Source organism: Perna viridis, chromosome 7 (assembly GCF_037379345.1).
Source record: "Perna viridis isolate PV_CMFRI_1.1 ecotype Kerala chromosome 7, ASM3737934v1, whole genome shotgun sequence".
Taxonomy (NCBI): Eukaryota; Metazoa; Mollusca; class Bivalvia; order Mytilida; family Mytilidae; genus Perna; species Perna viridis.
In genome coordinates, this window is record NC_142451.1 from 9,123,407 (window position 1) to 9,139,262 (window position 15,856).

At 33.1% G+C, this 15,856-nt stretch overlaps 1 protein-coding gene across 2 annotated transcripts in view; it reads left to right on the plus strand.

The window, feature by feature from the left end:
* Positions 1-10,224: 10,224 nt before the first annotated feature.
* The window catches only part of LOC148611222 (synaptotagmin-6-like), a 51,535-nt gene continuing 45,903 nt past the window's right edge, over positions 10,225-15,856 (plus strand). The window contains exon 1 of one of the 2 annotated variants that reach the window (XM_088591527.1): positions 10,225-10,762. In XM_088591527.1, coding sequence (XP_088447653.1) covers positions 10,618-10,762 — 145 coding nt within the window. In that variant the 5' untranslated portion in view covers positions 10,225-10,617. Of the gene's footprint in view, positions 10,763-14,960; positions 15,362-15,856 lie in introns of those variants that run through there. The other variant, XM_088591528.1, reaches the window with a different exon arrangement.

The following is a 15,856-nucleotide window of genomic DNA, read 5'->3' on the forward strand; positions in this document are numbered from 1 at the left end:
AAGTTCAAGACAATAAGAACTGACGGTCTTTTGTGTGTGTGGGGGGGAGGGTCTTCAAATAATCTCATTTTGATTTTTTTTGTTTTGTTTTGTTTTTTTGTTTGTTTGTTGTTTTATAATTTTAACCAGTCTCATGTTTCAATCCACTTGTAAAACTTTATCTAGTTCTTTAATTTAATTATTTTTTGTAGCATAATTGGTAAACATCTTTATAAACGCCCCAAACCAGACTTTCAGGTCAGAGGATGGAATTTGTGTGAAATCAAGATTTCATGCTAAAAAATAATACTTCCCGAAGTATTCTTTGCTTTTTTCTTTTTCTTTTTTTCTTTTTTTTTTTTTTTGGTGGTGATGGTGGTGGGGGGTGTAGACGTCATATCTGGATCTGTAACTGATATCATATAAAACATAATACAGATATTTATGTGTTCATAATAATCAGTGTCACCCATAGACAATTTCATGAAAATGAAAAAACAAAACAAAACAAAACAAATATGTTAATATCATGTAGAAGGAGATGTGTACCAATATTATATTTACAACAGAAAACTCTCCATGTTTGTTATTTACTGTCTGTCATCCTGCACAGTTAAATTTAACCATCTTTGTGCGACGTTTTATCGGGCAAAATGTAAACAAAATTTCAATGGCATAACGCAAAGACAACTGCAAATAAAAAAGGTTCCTATACATTTTATAATGTTTCTAGTCAAATGATTTAAAGTATAAAAGTTCGACCACGGTTAAAATGGTTAAAAAGAGTGAAAAGATACATGGTTTCAGGTTTTAGCGAAGAAAAAATGAATGAACGCTTTATTTTTAAATTGGTGCACTGTCAATATCAAAACCTACGATACGAAGCATTGGCCAAGTTTTCGTATAATTTATGTGATCTTGCATTAATGGAGGAACAGGAGCGGAACTAGGCCAGGGCGTAATGCGGGGACGATTTCAGGTGGGGCGGGGCGGGCGTGCGCCCCCCTAAAATTTGCAAAGCATGGGTTGTCAGGGGAAGATTTAGACGGTTTTAGGTTGAAATTTTAATTTCTCGATAATTTTACCGCAAGGGTATTTACACTGCATCCACTCTAGATGAATATTTTAAAAATGTAACCTCAACAAAAATTTTCGCCTCGCTCCGCGCGGCAAATGTTAACTGTGTGCCCCCTAATCTAAAATCCTGGATCCGCCCCTGTAATGGGCGTACATCCTCATTAAAGAACAATAACAAAAAACCAAAAAAAACTATTGTAATCTAAATATTGCATTGAATATGGGTGTAGACGTCATATCTGGATCTGGATCTGTAACTGATATCATATAAAACATAATACAGATATTTATGTGTTCATAATAATCAGTGTCATCCATAGACAATATTCATTCATTAAATGTCATAATATAGTTTCATTTTATACCGATTCTCGTAATTACGCTCCCCCTTCATAAAATCCTGGATCCGCCCTGAGGTATACAATTTGTTATGACATACACACAACCGACCAGAAAAAAAGCAATCAATGTGACAGGCTTATAAAATTGCTCTGAAATTTAAGGAAGTATGATGCTATCATGGCATACTTGTTAACAATAATTGGATGTAAAAACAATGTATTAAGTACGGGATATTAGTTTTTAATTTGATGAATCGTCACTGTGTCATAGTTTTCCTTATTTTTCGGCAACCTCGGACGTGACATTCTATGAGAAAACCGGCAGGCGTTTCTAGAGAGACAGATGACAATTACCCTACCGGAGAACCTGGTCCATACTCATAGTTCCCGGGTTGTTTGTTTATTTTTGTTTCTATGGTCGTGTTATGTTCTGTGTTGTGTGTGTCCATTTTTTTTTTTTGGTCTGGTCTGGTCGTTGTACATGGATTGTGTTCCTCTAACGCTAGTTCCTCGATAATAAAAGACATACAAACAAAATTTACTTTGAAAGTAAACAGACGAAGATCTTTATATTGGCATGCAAAAAATATAGATATTCTAATAATATATTTACCACCATCAAACACTTGTGATATTAAGTGCATTTATTTCTGTGACGATATTAAGGGGACGACCATTAGATTCTTAAGGGGGACTGGCAGATTTTGAAAATAATCTGTTTATGATTATGAAATGAAATAAATATTCTGGTTTTATCATACCAGGAAATAAATATTCTGACCTTGGCCAGTTAATTGAAAATAAATATTCTGATGTTTGTTAGTAAATTGAAAATAGATATTCTGACCTGTGCAAAACATTAAAAAAAATTTACTCGCGATAGTTTCATAAATCAAGAATTAAATTATACATGTTTAAACACGCCTCAAGTTTATACTCACCCTAATAGTCTAGCTCCGGTGGTAATTATAAATATCAAATACTTAAATGACTTTGCTGGTGGTAATTTGTGGTTGAATATTGCAATTGTATTTCATTCATATACAAAGGTATGCGAATCAGTCCCCTAAAAAGTCCCTTACAACATTTCCCGCTAAATTTGGGACATATTTCAGGTCCAGGTATGCCACATGTCGGATATAGTAGAGAATGAACGTCATTTAATAATGTCTTTCATAATAAACATAAAAAGTAACACATGCTTTGATATAGAACCGTAACCACATATATTTTGGTAACCTGGATATGCACATAAAAATTTTCATAGAAAAAAAATTAACTCTTTTAAGAGTATGGAAAATAAATAATCTAGCCAAGGTTATTATGAAAATAAATAATCTGCCTTGCACCAGGCAGGAAATAAAATTTCTGACCTGAAAAAATTTTTTAAAATGCCAGGCCCCCCTCCCCAAGAATCGAATGGTCGTCCCCAATATCATTCGACCTACAAGATAACGATCGTAACTAAACGTTCAATCTTTGCCGACTGTTAAGTGATTGTCCCACATCTCTGCCAAAAGAGGCTGTGCACTTAAAAAAAAATCTTTGATACAAAAGGGTCATTTTCTAAATGAACTGAGTATCGAGTTATATCATATTATATGATTGACAACAACAATTTTCTCCTTCTATGAAGATGTCACCTATGAATGCCATGAAAGAAACCGAGAAACAATAATCCTGAAATATTGCACAACTTCAGCACTGAATAAAATAGAACTTCATTATTTATAAGGAACTATTTTTGTATATTCAAACAAAACCTAAATCAATCAAAAATAAACCCAATTCTGATTCATTTGAGAGAAGAATAGAATCTTACAATAATGCCCTAATTCAGTTGTTTCTAACAATGTACTGAAGTTCATTGAATTAATGAGTGTCTAACGTCTGATACGACGTTGATACCTGCTATTGTCAATATAATGCATTGCTCAAATTAATTTCCCTCTTTACAAATAATTATACTAACGTTACATTGATTTGTTTACCATAATTCTGCTTTGTTCATCTAGAAGTACCAGTTATTCAGAATTTAGTTTTAAAAATCGTTTTAAAAAAGATCTGACATCATGTACAAAATACACATAAAGTAGCAATGATATAATATCATTTTAATTAATTACAATAAGATTGAGTTAATTAGTATATGAAGTTTTCTTCTGATTAATGATACTGATTTCCTGATTTAATCTGATCCTGTAACCATCCCTTTTTTTTATTTGGATATTTTCAAAATAGAGTTAGGTTGCGAGAGCAGAGAGACAAATACGATTGAGTTGTCTCTCTTGACTTATTTGATACGCTTAGTAGGAACGATAGCTTTAGGTCTCAGTATCGTATTAATTTTCCCATAGACTTCTATAGTGAAGTGCATATTTTTAGGATTTTTTAAAAAATATGTAAATTGATTCAATAAAACTTTCACTTATGTAGCATTCCTAAGGACATGTGAAAAAATAATTTCCCGCAAAGAAAATAGGGTGAGTCCACGAAGATCGGACAGAAAAATAGTCTCGAACTATAAATAGCCATTTTCCCTACTTTCACTTTCGTTTTGCACTCACCAAACCAACCTTTTCAGTGGAACATTTTTATGATATTATGTTAGATTTTCTTTTAAAAAAGTTCTTCATCTTACAGTGTGATGTTTGCTCTATTTTATAAGTCATTGTTCATATCTTTTGACAAAATATTAGTTTGTAGAGAGGCAAAAAGAAAATGCACTATATTTTTATAGCATCCATGTTTTGCGTACACCCGCTCAGGGATATGCAATACGATACTGGTACCTTTACTCACAATGTGTGAATTTCGCGCATTCGTATCAGTTTGGTGTAGATACTTTTGAAAAAAAATAATAACCTGACATTTATATTCATTATTTGTGTATAAACGCTTAAAAATGCAAATGCTATTACATTAAATAATTTATGTAATAATGACCATTCAAAATGAATGCTATTAGAAAAAAAAATCACACGTTTTCACGACTTTACGCTGTATATATTAGCTGTACACTGTGAAGACAATAAAAAATAAACGTGTTTTTACTAATTGAACTACCTTCATTATGCTGAACCGTTGAGAAGTAGAGCTGAACTGACTGAGGTAGAGCTTAACTGACTGAACCGTTGAGAAGTCGAGCTGCACGAACCGTTTAGAAGTATAAAGCTGAACTGGCTGAACCGTTGAGAAATAGAGCTGAAATGTTTACTAGTATAAAGCTGAACTGACTGTACCGTTGATAGAAAAGCTGTACTGGTTGTACCACTGAGCAGAAGAGCTTAACTGACTAGAAAATTACCTTATATTTAAAGGAAATTATATGTAACTTTTAAAATTTAAATGAAATGACCAATTTAAGTCAGTGTGCATCAGACGGAGAGTTGACAGTTCCGTTGCAAACAATAAACTCAATAAATAGCTGACTGAATACATAATACAATGTTAGTTTATCAAATAGCTTACACAAATCCATGAGACCACTGACGTTAGTGTTGAACATTCTTTTTAGGCGTGAAAACGTCCGCAAGAGTTCATCTATCTATCTCTCTCTATATATATAGGTTACAGACCACCAATTCAACCAATGAGCATTTGGAACGTAGGCAAAAATAGTCCTACGCAGAAATTACCCCTGTTCCTCATTGTGCTGTGAAAAAAGTTCTCATCTTATTTAAAAAAATTAAACAGTTTCTGAAAGGAAAAACATTTCTGTACATTTTATAGGTGATTTTGCTTCTTGTGATGTGAAGCCTAATCTCCATAATGATTTTTAAATATACCCCTATCTTGTGAAAACACTGGAATTTCCCATGCACTGCAAGTCTGCTAACCTCACATGCCATTCTGAGGATTGTGAGCTGACATATGTAGAATCATGCTGATATATAGTCCTCTGCAGGTTAAAGTAAAGATAAAGTCCAGAGAAGCCATTGAATATTGTGAAATTAGCATAGAAGCCTATGGGAAGTGGAATTAGTGGTTTTTAGCCTATATATATGTTAACAAACAATACACATAAATGTAACGTCTAATGAATAAATAATTTTCTAGTGTACTGTACAGAACGGTTTAGAAAATATACACTTTCTAAACAAATCATAAATGTAAATCTTCAAATTCGAGGCTACTATAAATTATTTTTGAAAATCACGAAAACGAAAAAAAAGCAGTCGACCGCAAAACAATACATTAACAGTTTTTGGAGAGCAACGAATTTGAAAGCGAGAATTACAACTTTTTTTACGTACATGAAATAAACTGCATGTAATTAGTCCTGACTTCAATATGATTTTTATTTCGATTCACAGGTACATGCAATGATTTAATGTTTCAAAAAAAACAGGATTAAATCTTCCGGCATCATTACATCCACATTTTTTTTCTTTTTAAACGTGATATTATCAAGCCATTCTTTAACTATAGTAAAGAAGAGCACGATTTAACACAATAGTTTTCTTGAAAAATATGTCACAATCCTGCATTTACACAATTATATGTCTATATAAAGCATATGGTTAATGATACGTTTCCTTTCGATATGTTATTTGTTTGCTATTTATGCTAGATTATCTTAGCAGGTGTATCTAAACAGTAGTTGCCCTACATGAATGCTTTATGATCTTAAATTTAAACCTGGGTTAACTATCTATATTTAGTTGATCCGTATTAATTTTTTTATTTCTTTTCACATCTTATAAAACTGTCTCTTACTTATGGAATTTCTTTTAATTCATACAGAAAAAAAATAATTCAAACCTATGACGAAACTTCCAATCATTGATCTATTTACTGCAGGTACGGATCCAGATACTTTGAAAAGGAAGAGTGCCAGCCGGGGGTTTCTTGAGGGAGAGGTGCTAAAACATAATTTACCACTTTTTTTACCACTCAATTTTACACATGAAAATGACAAATTTTCCACCAAAAGTGGGTGCCAACCCCCTGCACCCCCCTGAGTCCACCAGTGTACTGTGCTACAAAAGCAGCACTAAGACCTTGCCTTGCTTCTTATTAGTACTTCAACTTTGGCCATGTAGAATTTGGAAAAATCAGTGGTAGCATGGTTGTTCAAATACATTTGTTTACTGTAATAATATATTAGGCACTAATATTGAACACCTTATTGTTATAATAGACAGGAAAAATCAGTCAGATGGCAGTTATAAATCATAGAATCCATCTTCATTTATCATCACTTGGCTGTCGTTAAGGATCCCGATATGTCTGCGGACCGAGTTGACCTTGATGTTAAACTTCCATATTTGCAGCAGATCACTTCCTGTCACTCTAAAACTAAACCCTCAGTGGTTCTAAGGTCAAAGGTTAAATCCGTATATTACTGTCATCTATTAAGAAGTATTATTATTTCACTCAACGTTTACGTAATACAAGAAATTTGTCTGATAAACCACTATCATCTTTAAACGAACTATTTATAAATCGATATAGGACATGATCAAAATGCCATTCTTTCTTTGAACTAGAATCGGATATCATAGACTATTATAGATAGGTCGAAACCCAACAATGAAAATGAAAGAACGAATATGTTGAAACAGTAATCAAGGGAACCAATCAAAAGAATATATTTCATAAAGATAAGGTTAAAGACTAGATAGGGAAAACAGACACATACAACAAAAGAACATGAAATAACCAAAATGCCACGAATTAAGAAATAAAAGTAAATGAGCAACCCGGGCTCGATGCAAAACGATGTTCCTTCTTTTTGGATCAGATCAGCTGTAAAGTCAGCCTAATTAAAGTGAAGGAATTGGGCAACGAGTAGCAGAGAACAATATGTTCCCATTGGAATGCCGACCGTCTTGTTGAAAAACGCGCCCACCTTACAGGAAAAAAATATGTTGCCGATATAAAATTATGACAACTTTTTATTCGGTATATTGGGTAGATGATTTGGAATCGTTTTTTTTTTTTAAAGTAAGATGAATTTCGACCAAGTACTGTACGTACTTGTATATAGGTGTAACGTTTTTGTTTTGAGTAAAAACGATGTATTATGTTTCAAATGAGTTTGGGGAATAGCTGTATAAATGGTTGAAAAATTGTAGGCCTTGAAGCTATTATATTCTGACGGTAATCTAGAGTTAAGGGTTTCCAGAAGATCATTCGAATTTTTCAGGATCTATATTGAATTGATACCACTACGGGAGGAAAGACTGGAGACCCTCTTTGACATTTGTGAGTATGGGAGTCAATAGTTTCGAAAGTGGATTGATTAATTATCGTGTAGACACAGCTATTAGGCAGGGATGGTTTGGATTCTCGTGGAGTCTTGGAATCCAGTACATGGACGGTAGATACAATGTTGTAACGCAACATATGAGTATAACTTTAATACGACCCCGAGGTCAAGAGTTATAAATCCACGGTGATAGAACGCTGATAATTCCTCATTATGAACTAAAGTAATATAATGAAACATAGACACATTTTAAAATGACCAACATTTCCTGACTTCGGATAGGTGCATGGAATCTTCAGAAAATTGGAGGAATTAAACTAGTTTCATAAGCAGCTACTCCATTTACTATAGTTAAAAATAAACTGACAAAACAAACACACAATAATACATTAGATTCCCTCCATGGATTACAACACACAAACGGATAGAGATTAAACATATAAATATAAGGTAATTATGAAGATATAAGAGATCCACTATAAACAAATCCTCCAATATATGGCCTCAAAGGGTAAACAATATGTTTTATCATACAGCCCCCCCTTCCCCCGCTCCCGAAAAACGGGAGGTCATACTATCCATTCATTCGATCTTTCATCCGTCCCCAGTTCTAATCGACAACTTCTCCGAACCCGCCGTACTGAATTTGATGAAACATTCCCAAATTCTTTATTACATAGAGATTCCTATAAAGTTCATGTGGAGGGAGTGTGGCGGTATCGCCATGAGAGTTCAGTTAACAGTTTTCTAGTTTATCATTAGAAACAAATGCCTCACTGAATATGCCATACCCGGTCGTCAGGGAAAGAGTAATCAAGGAACCAAGATTCAGAATGTAATCCAGGGACAAAGATCAGGCATGGAAAATAGACATACACAAGAAAGAACATAAATAACATAAACAATACATACAAAGCAACAAAAGTAAACTAAGTGATGCAAAAGGCTAAACCTTTTCCAGTTCAAATGTCAAATGAAACATATTTTCAACAAACAAACCACGAAGAAAATGATAGAAAAAAGATCATCTCCATGTTGCGACAATATTCGATTTGAAGTTCAGAAAAACTTAAAGTCATTTAAATTAACTTAAGAAAATTAACTCTTGCTAAATCAAGTCGCAAAACATGACCGAAGGTCAACGAAACCACAAAGAAAAAAATAAAATAAAATTGAAACCAGAAACTATTAATGAAACAAAAATCTTGTTTTTTACATGTCACACCATTAAAGACAGCTTACAATTGAATAGATAATTGTTGGTGAAATGAAGGAAAACGGGGACATAATTAATGAAGTTGACCTAAGGTAAGGGATACAACTCTTATAAATCATTTGAATGTTTGTATTCACCATTATACATCAATCACCATTTATACACCAATCTCATGTAAACATCAAAGTAACTTGGGCTGACTTCATTCTGTTTCAGATGAAAGCTTGGTAGGTTTCGGTGTAATTGAATATGACACAAACATATCCATGATTTCCAGAATTATGTCCCTTACCCTAGATCTAACTCCTTACTATTGAAAGAATAAACAAACACAGTTTTATAACTTAATTATACATGTTATATGTGATACTTGTTTGAAATACAAATCAATTATAATTATATGGTCTTTGATATCAGGAGGCAATTACGATGATACGTTATTTTCAGCTTATCACCAAATATATCAACATACATTTGTACGAAAACGATGCCTGAAATGGTGCATGTCTAGTCGTCATTGTCAGACAAACCCCAACAACCTGACAGGGACTAAGGAGTAGACTATGCAGTTATCATGTATGTATACTTCAATCATATTATTGGTATAATTTCATAGATTGAAATGATCTGCAAAGGAACAATTCAGAAGCAGATACATCTATATCTGAGACACCGTTTCTGATTTCTATAACATAACGAATTAATAATACAGGGGTGAAATGCATTATGGGAACATACATTTTCCATATTTTATTCATTTTCTTAAAAAAAATATATATATAATGTTTTGTTTTTCCTAATGTGATCGTTGAAATTAAACATTCCATTATTTTTTTCATTCTACTACATGAAACGTATACCGACCTACATTTTTAAAAGTTTATTAAATGATACGAAAATGTCAAATTTAGGGCATTTTAGTGACTGCCTTGACAAAATGGTGTACACTTACTCTTTTGTGGCTTCCAGAAATGTTATAATAACTAAATTACGAGCAGTTAAACCAAATAACGTAAATAATAATACTACTACTAATAATAATAATAATTGCTATCACGATCAACGTCTCTTTCAAAAAGACTGCTGTACATAATGAACAAGTCGCTAATTCTCACATTTCATTGAACCTGAAACTCTGATTCTATATTTGCCTTTTATTGTTAGCTGTGATAAACCCTTGGTAATAAATACCTCATATTTCTACCTAGTATTACCCCAAAAATTGATCGAAAATGACGACAATAGGATATATAGTTGGTATTATTGAAATCAACGATTTATATCTTCTTATTCATCTTGTTTACCTATTTACCTAGTTACCATTTGCGATTTACGATGATTTTGGTATTTAAGTCTTGTGTACCAATTATAGACAAACATTTTTCAGATTTTTTCTTTATAGAAAAGTAGATAAACTTCAATTTAACGTCTGTGGAAAAATCATCCTTAAGCAGTAAATTGAATCTGATTAGAAGGCTAACACTATTAATCGATCGCTGATGCAAAAGGCCGTACCGAGACACAACCGGATTATCAGATTGTAGTGAACCTTAGTCGTACCGGCAACGATTTTCATACTACTATTGCTGTTACTGCACGTCACACAAACGCTTCCGTCTATATATTGGTAAGAGAACGATTTCTATTGGAAGAATTTTGAACGGATATAAAGTGCATCGGAGCAAAGAATATTAAATTAAGCAGATAAAGCATCAGTGTCTTATGTTTTGTCAGCTTTAGATGTAAATACAATAAAAAGACTTTAAGAGGGTTACTTTTCAACTGAATGGATGCCGGTCTCACGGAAAATGGGCTCAAGCCCGAGTTCTCCTTCAAGGGATGTTAGTGAGAAATTTTGGGTACCACCTGCAGTGCTTGAGAGAAAGAGAGCTCAGAGCTTGGTACCTACTGTTCCACATCATGACAGTGAAGACGGTAAGACATTTTGTTTTGCATTTTGAATTTCATTTTGTCAGTCTAGAATAAACACAATCTCTTTATTTATTACAGGCATCGCTTGACATAAGTTTTATAGATATGATCAAAAGTTATTTATACGATTATTTCATAGTATTCAATTACTTAAATTGGTTTTGAAATGGTTAAATGTTATAATCATTGGGATATAGTAAATTGTATAGATATAAACTTATTCTAATTCGATTTAAAATGTCAAAAAGATGTACTAAACTAACATATCGTTCATAGACAAAGTATAACTACGTAGTACAAAAGCAGAAAATATTACAGGTTATTCATAAAAAGTAAAATTGCTTTCAGTCTGCCAAGCTGTTGTTAATACATGGTATAATGACATTGTAACCGTAACGAAATTTATGATATTCTGACTAAAATGGAAACATATGCATATTTTTATTATAGATTTTTATCATTTTTATGGATAACGAAACTGTTGTACCAATGACTATGATATGATACCACAGATTTCGTCATGAAGTAGAATTAGCTTGAAATTTCTTTACAATATGAACCACTCAAATTTCGGGGAGGGTTTAGCGCTCGTTTCAACAATTTGCTACAAAATATAACGCTGATACATGAAATATCAAAAGTCAAAATTTTATTTTTACATGGTGGATATATTTAACCTTTTGTTTCCAATATAAAAACGTGTTTCTGTATTCTTATTTTCTTTAAAATATTGAATTTACAACCCCGCGATATTTATTCAATGGTAAATGTATAACAAGACAATGTACGAATACAGATATTTGTTCCAAACTTAAATGTAGTTCAATAATGTCATGATACTACTTTGATAGATTGACGTTGTAAGAATGCTACATAAACACCATTCTATATAGCATTTGAAGTGTGTATAAAGCACACAAAAATGGGGAAACCTTATTAGTGGTTATTTACGGTAAAAGGTTGCCCACAGAAATGCACAAGACTTATTGAAATATCTTCAAGCGTTTCCAGAATTAAAACGGAACAACGCCTGTAAATCATTTTTCATTCAGAATGTTAACATGGATATGTCTGATAATACGTTTTTGTGACGTCACTTTTGTATAAATCTTCCCTCTCATGATAACATTTGTACACCAGTTTTTGCAAAGTTTATATTTCAAAGCCAAATCTTGTTTCATGAAAACATTGGAGGAGAGGCATTAACATGGCCACATTCCAATGCCATCTGACGTGAAATTGCTTAAATTGACGGTGTCTGGTGTCTTTGCTTTACAATTGGCCATCCCAGTACAAACCTGTTTTACACATTGTCTTGAACAAATGGGAAGTGGAAGTTTGGACTGTAGTCTAGACCAATTCTTGTGAAAGAAATAAAATTCATATATATATATGAAGCAACTTTAAAGATTTTGAATATTATTTACATTAGATAGAATCAATCTTTGTTCGTGTAAATGTTTCCACCGTATTAAATTCATATAAATGCTTATGCATAGGTGCATATTAGGTGTATAAACGTCTGTAGTGTATGTCTGCATATTAAAGTAATGATCTCGTCCGCTGCAAGCTATAGATACTAAATGGTGCATTTCACATTTATTTGTCATGGACTTATACTTGGACCTGAGTGGTTAATGTATTTGTGTATGTTTTAAGTAATGTAACTACCATTTACCATAAAAGATATGATTCTACCCAGATCCCTTTTTAGTTCAGCTCTAGTTGCACTGCTATATTTCAATAGCTGTTTAATATTTGGTGTCAATTTAACGGTTTGTTACTTTTTCCGAATGCAGTTAAACGTGGTATCAAATTTTGGTCCTAACAAATATTAAAATTGATGATTTGACTTCTTATAATTAGGCTTCTGAAACAGGGTTATGTTGCTACAAGATTGATGTCATCACTACAGAAGATTATTGGTCGTCATCATCTTGAACTCGTGGATCGTTACAGTGTATCCATCTGCACCATGAAAACGGATTTGTTCAACGTGTGATATTTTTCCTTCCCTCTTTCGTCTACCCTGGACTTGACTTTTTATTAGCAACTCGGCGGATGTTTCTAGAAAAACAGAGGACGCTTACCCTACCGGTGCACCTGGTCCATGCTCCCAGTTTTTAGTGGAGTCCAAGTTGCTAATTTATTTTTGTGACTTTGTATGTATTATTTTAGTTACTTTATGTTCTTTGTTGTGTACATCTGTTTTCCATGTCTGGTCTTTGTCCCTGGGTTACATTCTTGTGATTACCGCTATAACCTTGGTTCCCTTGATTACTCTTCCACGTCTGGTCTTTGTCCCTGGATTACTTTCTTGTGATTTTGGCTGGAATCTTGGTTCCCTTGATTACTCTTCCATGTCTGGTCGTTGTCCCTGGGTTACATTCTTGTGATTTCCGCTATAACCTTGGTTCCCGTGATTACTCTTCCATGTCTGGTCTTTGTCCCTGGATTATATTCTTGTGATTTCGGCTGGAGTCTTGGTTCCCCTGATTACTCTTCCATGTCTGATCTTTGTTCCTGGGTTACATTCTTGTGTTTACCGCTATAACCTTGGTTCCCTTGATTACACTTCCATGTCTGGTCTTTGTCCTTGGGTTACATTCTTGTGATTACCGCTATAACCTTGGTTCCCATGATTACTCTTTAATGTCTGGTCTTTGTCCGTGGAATACATTCTTGTGATTTTCGCTATAACCTTGGTTCCCTTGATTACTCTTCCATGTCTGATCTTTGTCCCTGGATTACATTCTTGTGGTTTCGGCTGGAATCTTGGTTCCCCTGATTACTCCTTTGCTACCGTCTTTGAATGTCAAGTGATCAACCTGGTCACGACCCCAGAAAGTTCAGTAGAGTACTTGTTTTAATAGCACCTATTTATAAAAGTAATGTAAAGTGAAATCATAATTAAGTTTTGCTCCTGTTATATATATACCACGAAATATACCATTGTTTATAGAAAACCCCATTAGAAACCTTTTATTACGAAATTATGGGAAAAAAAACAATCTTCTATAAGTTCCTTTTCTTCTTGTAGCAGAAATAAAAGCAATTGAATGGAAACAATTTGCCAGACGTGATTTAGAATATACGGAGCAGTCCGGTATGTCTGCGTACCTAAGACTTGCTGTCTTTCATAAACATAAGCTAATATATAACTGTTCTTTAAAGTTTCTAATACTAAATCTACAAACAATGTTTTTTTTTAAGTAAATCATTCTTTATAACCAGTGGCATTAGCAAATTTGATTTATTTGTTGTCTATATAACCAACATGCTGTTTTCTTGTAAACAACGAAAGTCCAGTAATCCTGCGCATTTTTAGAATAAACACCTGGGTATAGATAAAGGAATGATTTTGAAACTTCAAATTAAGTTTCACAAATTGCTCAGAACATTCATTGAACAAAGCAAACTGTTTTAGTTGATTTCAACCAATAAAAGTTGCAAAACGATGGGTTCGAATTGTAGTTGTTGTGATACCTTAGAGATAATGTGATTTTTAAGTAGAGCTAAATGAACAAGTTTCTTTTATTAAATAACTGATTAGGTAGTTATAATATTAATTAATATATATTGTACATGTCTATGCTTCAATCACAAAATCAAGTTATTTATAAAATGCTCTGTGGGGTAACACGCAAGGGATAGTAGAAGTTATTAGTTTTAGATATGTGTTCCTCCTCGGTACAATACTTCAAATGGACCCACTTAAGACAGCAATCATATTGTGCCCAGTTAACAATTTTAAGGCTTAGATCCAGTTTGAGTCAATCTGGCTGACATTTTCCACACACCATGGAAGTTTCTGTATCCTCAGCCTCAAGCTCATCACCATCCTCTTGCATTAAAACATTTGACTTCTTTTCAGAAGAAGTGTTTGTTTTTGTTGACTTTGCAAGTCCTTTTCCTTTGAAGACCCCTTCCTAAATTTTCCATTTATTTTATTTCAATCTGATTTGTTTGTTTTTGACACAGCATTTGATGTTGATGGAATTTCTTTCTCGATGTTAGCATATGGTGTTTCAATTGTTTTTCTTTTCTTTTGAGAAAATTATAATTTAGAAATGTTAAAAGAGGCTTTTGCTGATGTCAGAACTAGGGGAGAAAGTATTAGATATGCAGCTAGACGACATGATGTCCTAGAAGGCACATTCAGATTACAATTAAGAAATATTACAGGGACTGATAACCAAGAATGGGTAGTCCAACCATTTTTACAACTTCAGAGGAGATTGGGTTAGCAAGGCATTGTGTGTCAAGGGCAGAGAAAGATTTTTTTTCTTTTGCATTGTATAAAATTAGAAGAAATTTAAGAAAATATTTTTTTTTTAAGTTTTTTTTTCTCATTTATATCAGTATTACTAACACATTGAAAGCTTTCCTTTATTTACTACTTTAAAATAATGTTCTAGCCAATCAGAATATAACACTATCTAAGGTTAATGTCGAAGTAAAGCAGACGCTCTTGTGTGATTATGGCAGATAAAACTTTCGTTTATTCTTTATTCGTTTATGTTTAAATTTGCATATGGCGAATCATTTTCTTTTGAGATTCATAAAAAAAGAATATGGTTTTGATCTTCTATATGAAAACAGGTAAGCAATTCCAAATCACATGTAGTTCATTGTTTACTAGGTCAACATGTCATGGGTTATTACACATTATGGAATCCCCTCGAAGCCAGTCAATTTATCGAATTCTATATAATTTTAGAGATTTTTTTAACAATTTTACTTAAAAGTGGTATTTAAAGAACGAAACTTACTAATTATGTCTTGTATTCTTGATTGATAATTTTTTAAAGGATGACACAGGTAATTGTAAATTTTCTATTACGGGTATAACCTCAGAGCAGTCATACCGGATGCGCAGAGTTCGGGTCAATTTTTTTCTGGCATTGTGTTTGTTTTTTGTCATGATACGATGTGCTCGTAAAAAGTCTACAAAATTACCATGTCAAACATCGTTTAAATACACATGAGGCATTAATATTGGATAAAAATAGCATCAAAATTGCACGGCAAGTTCCAAGTACATGGCAAAATTGTGAGAACAGGAAACCGAGAAGATCTACAAGATATACAATGAAT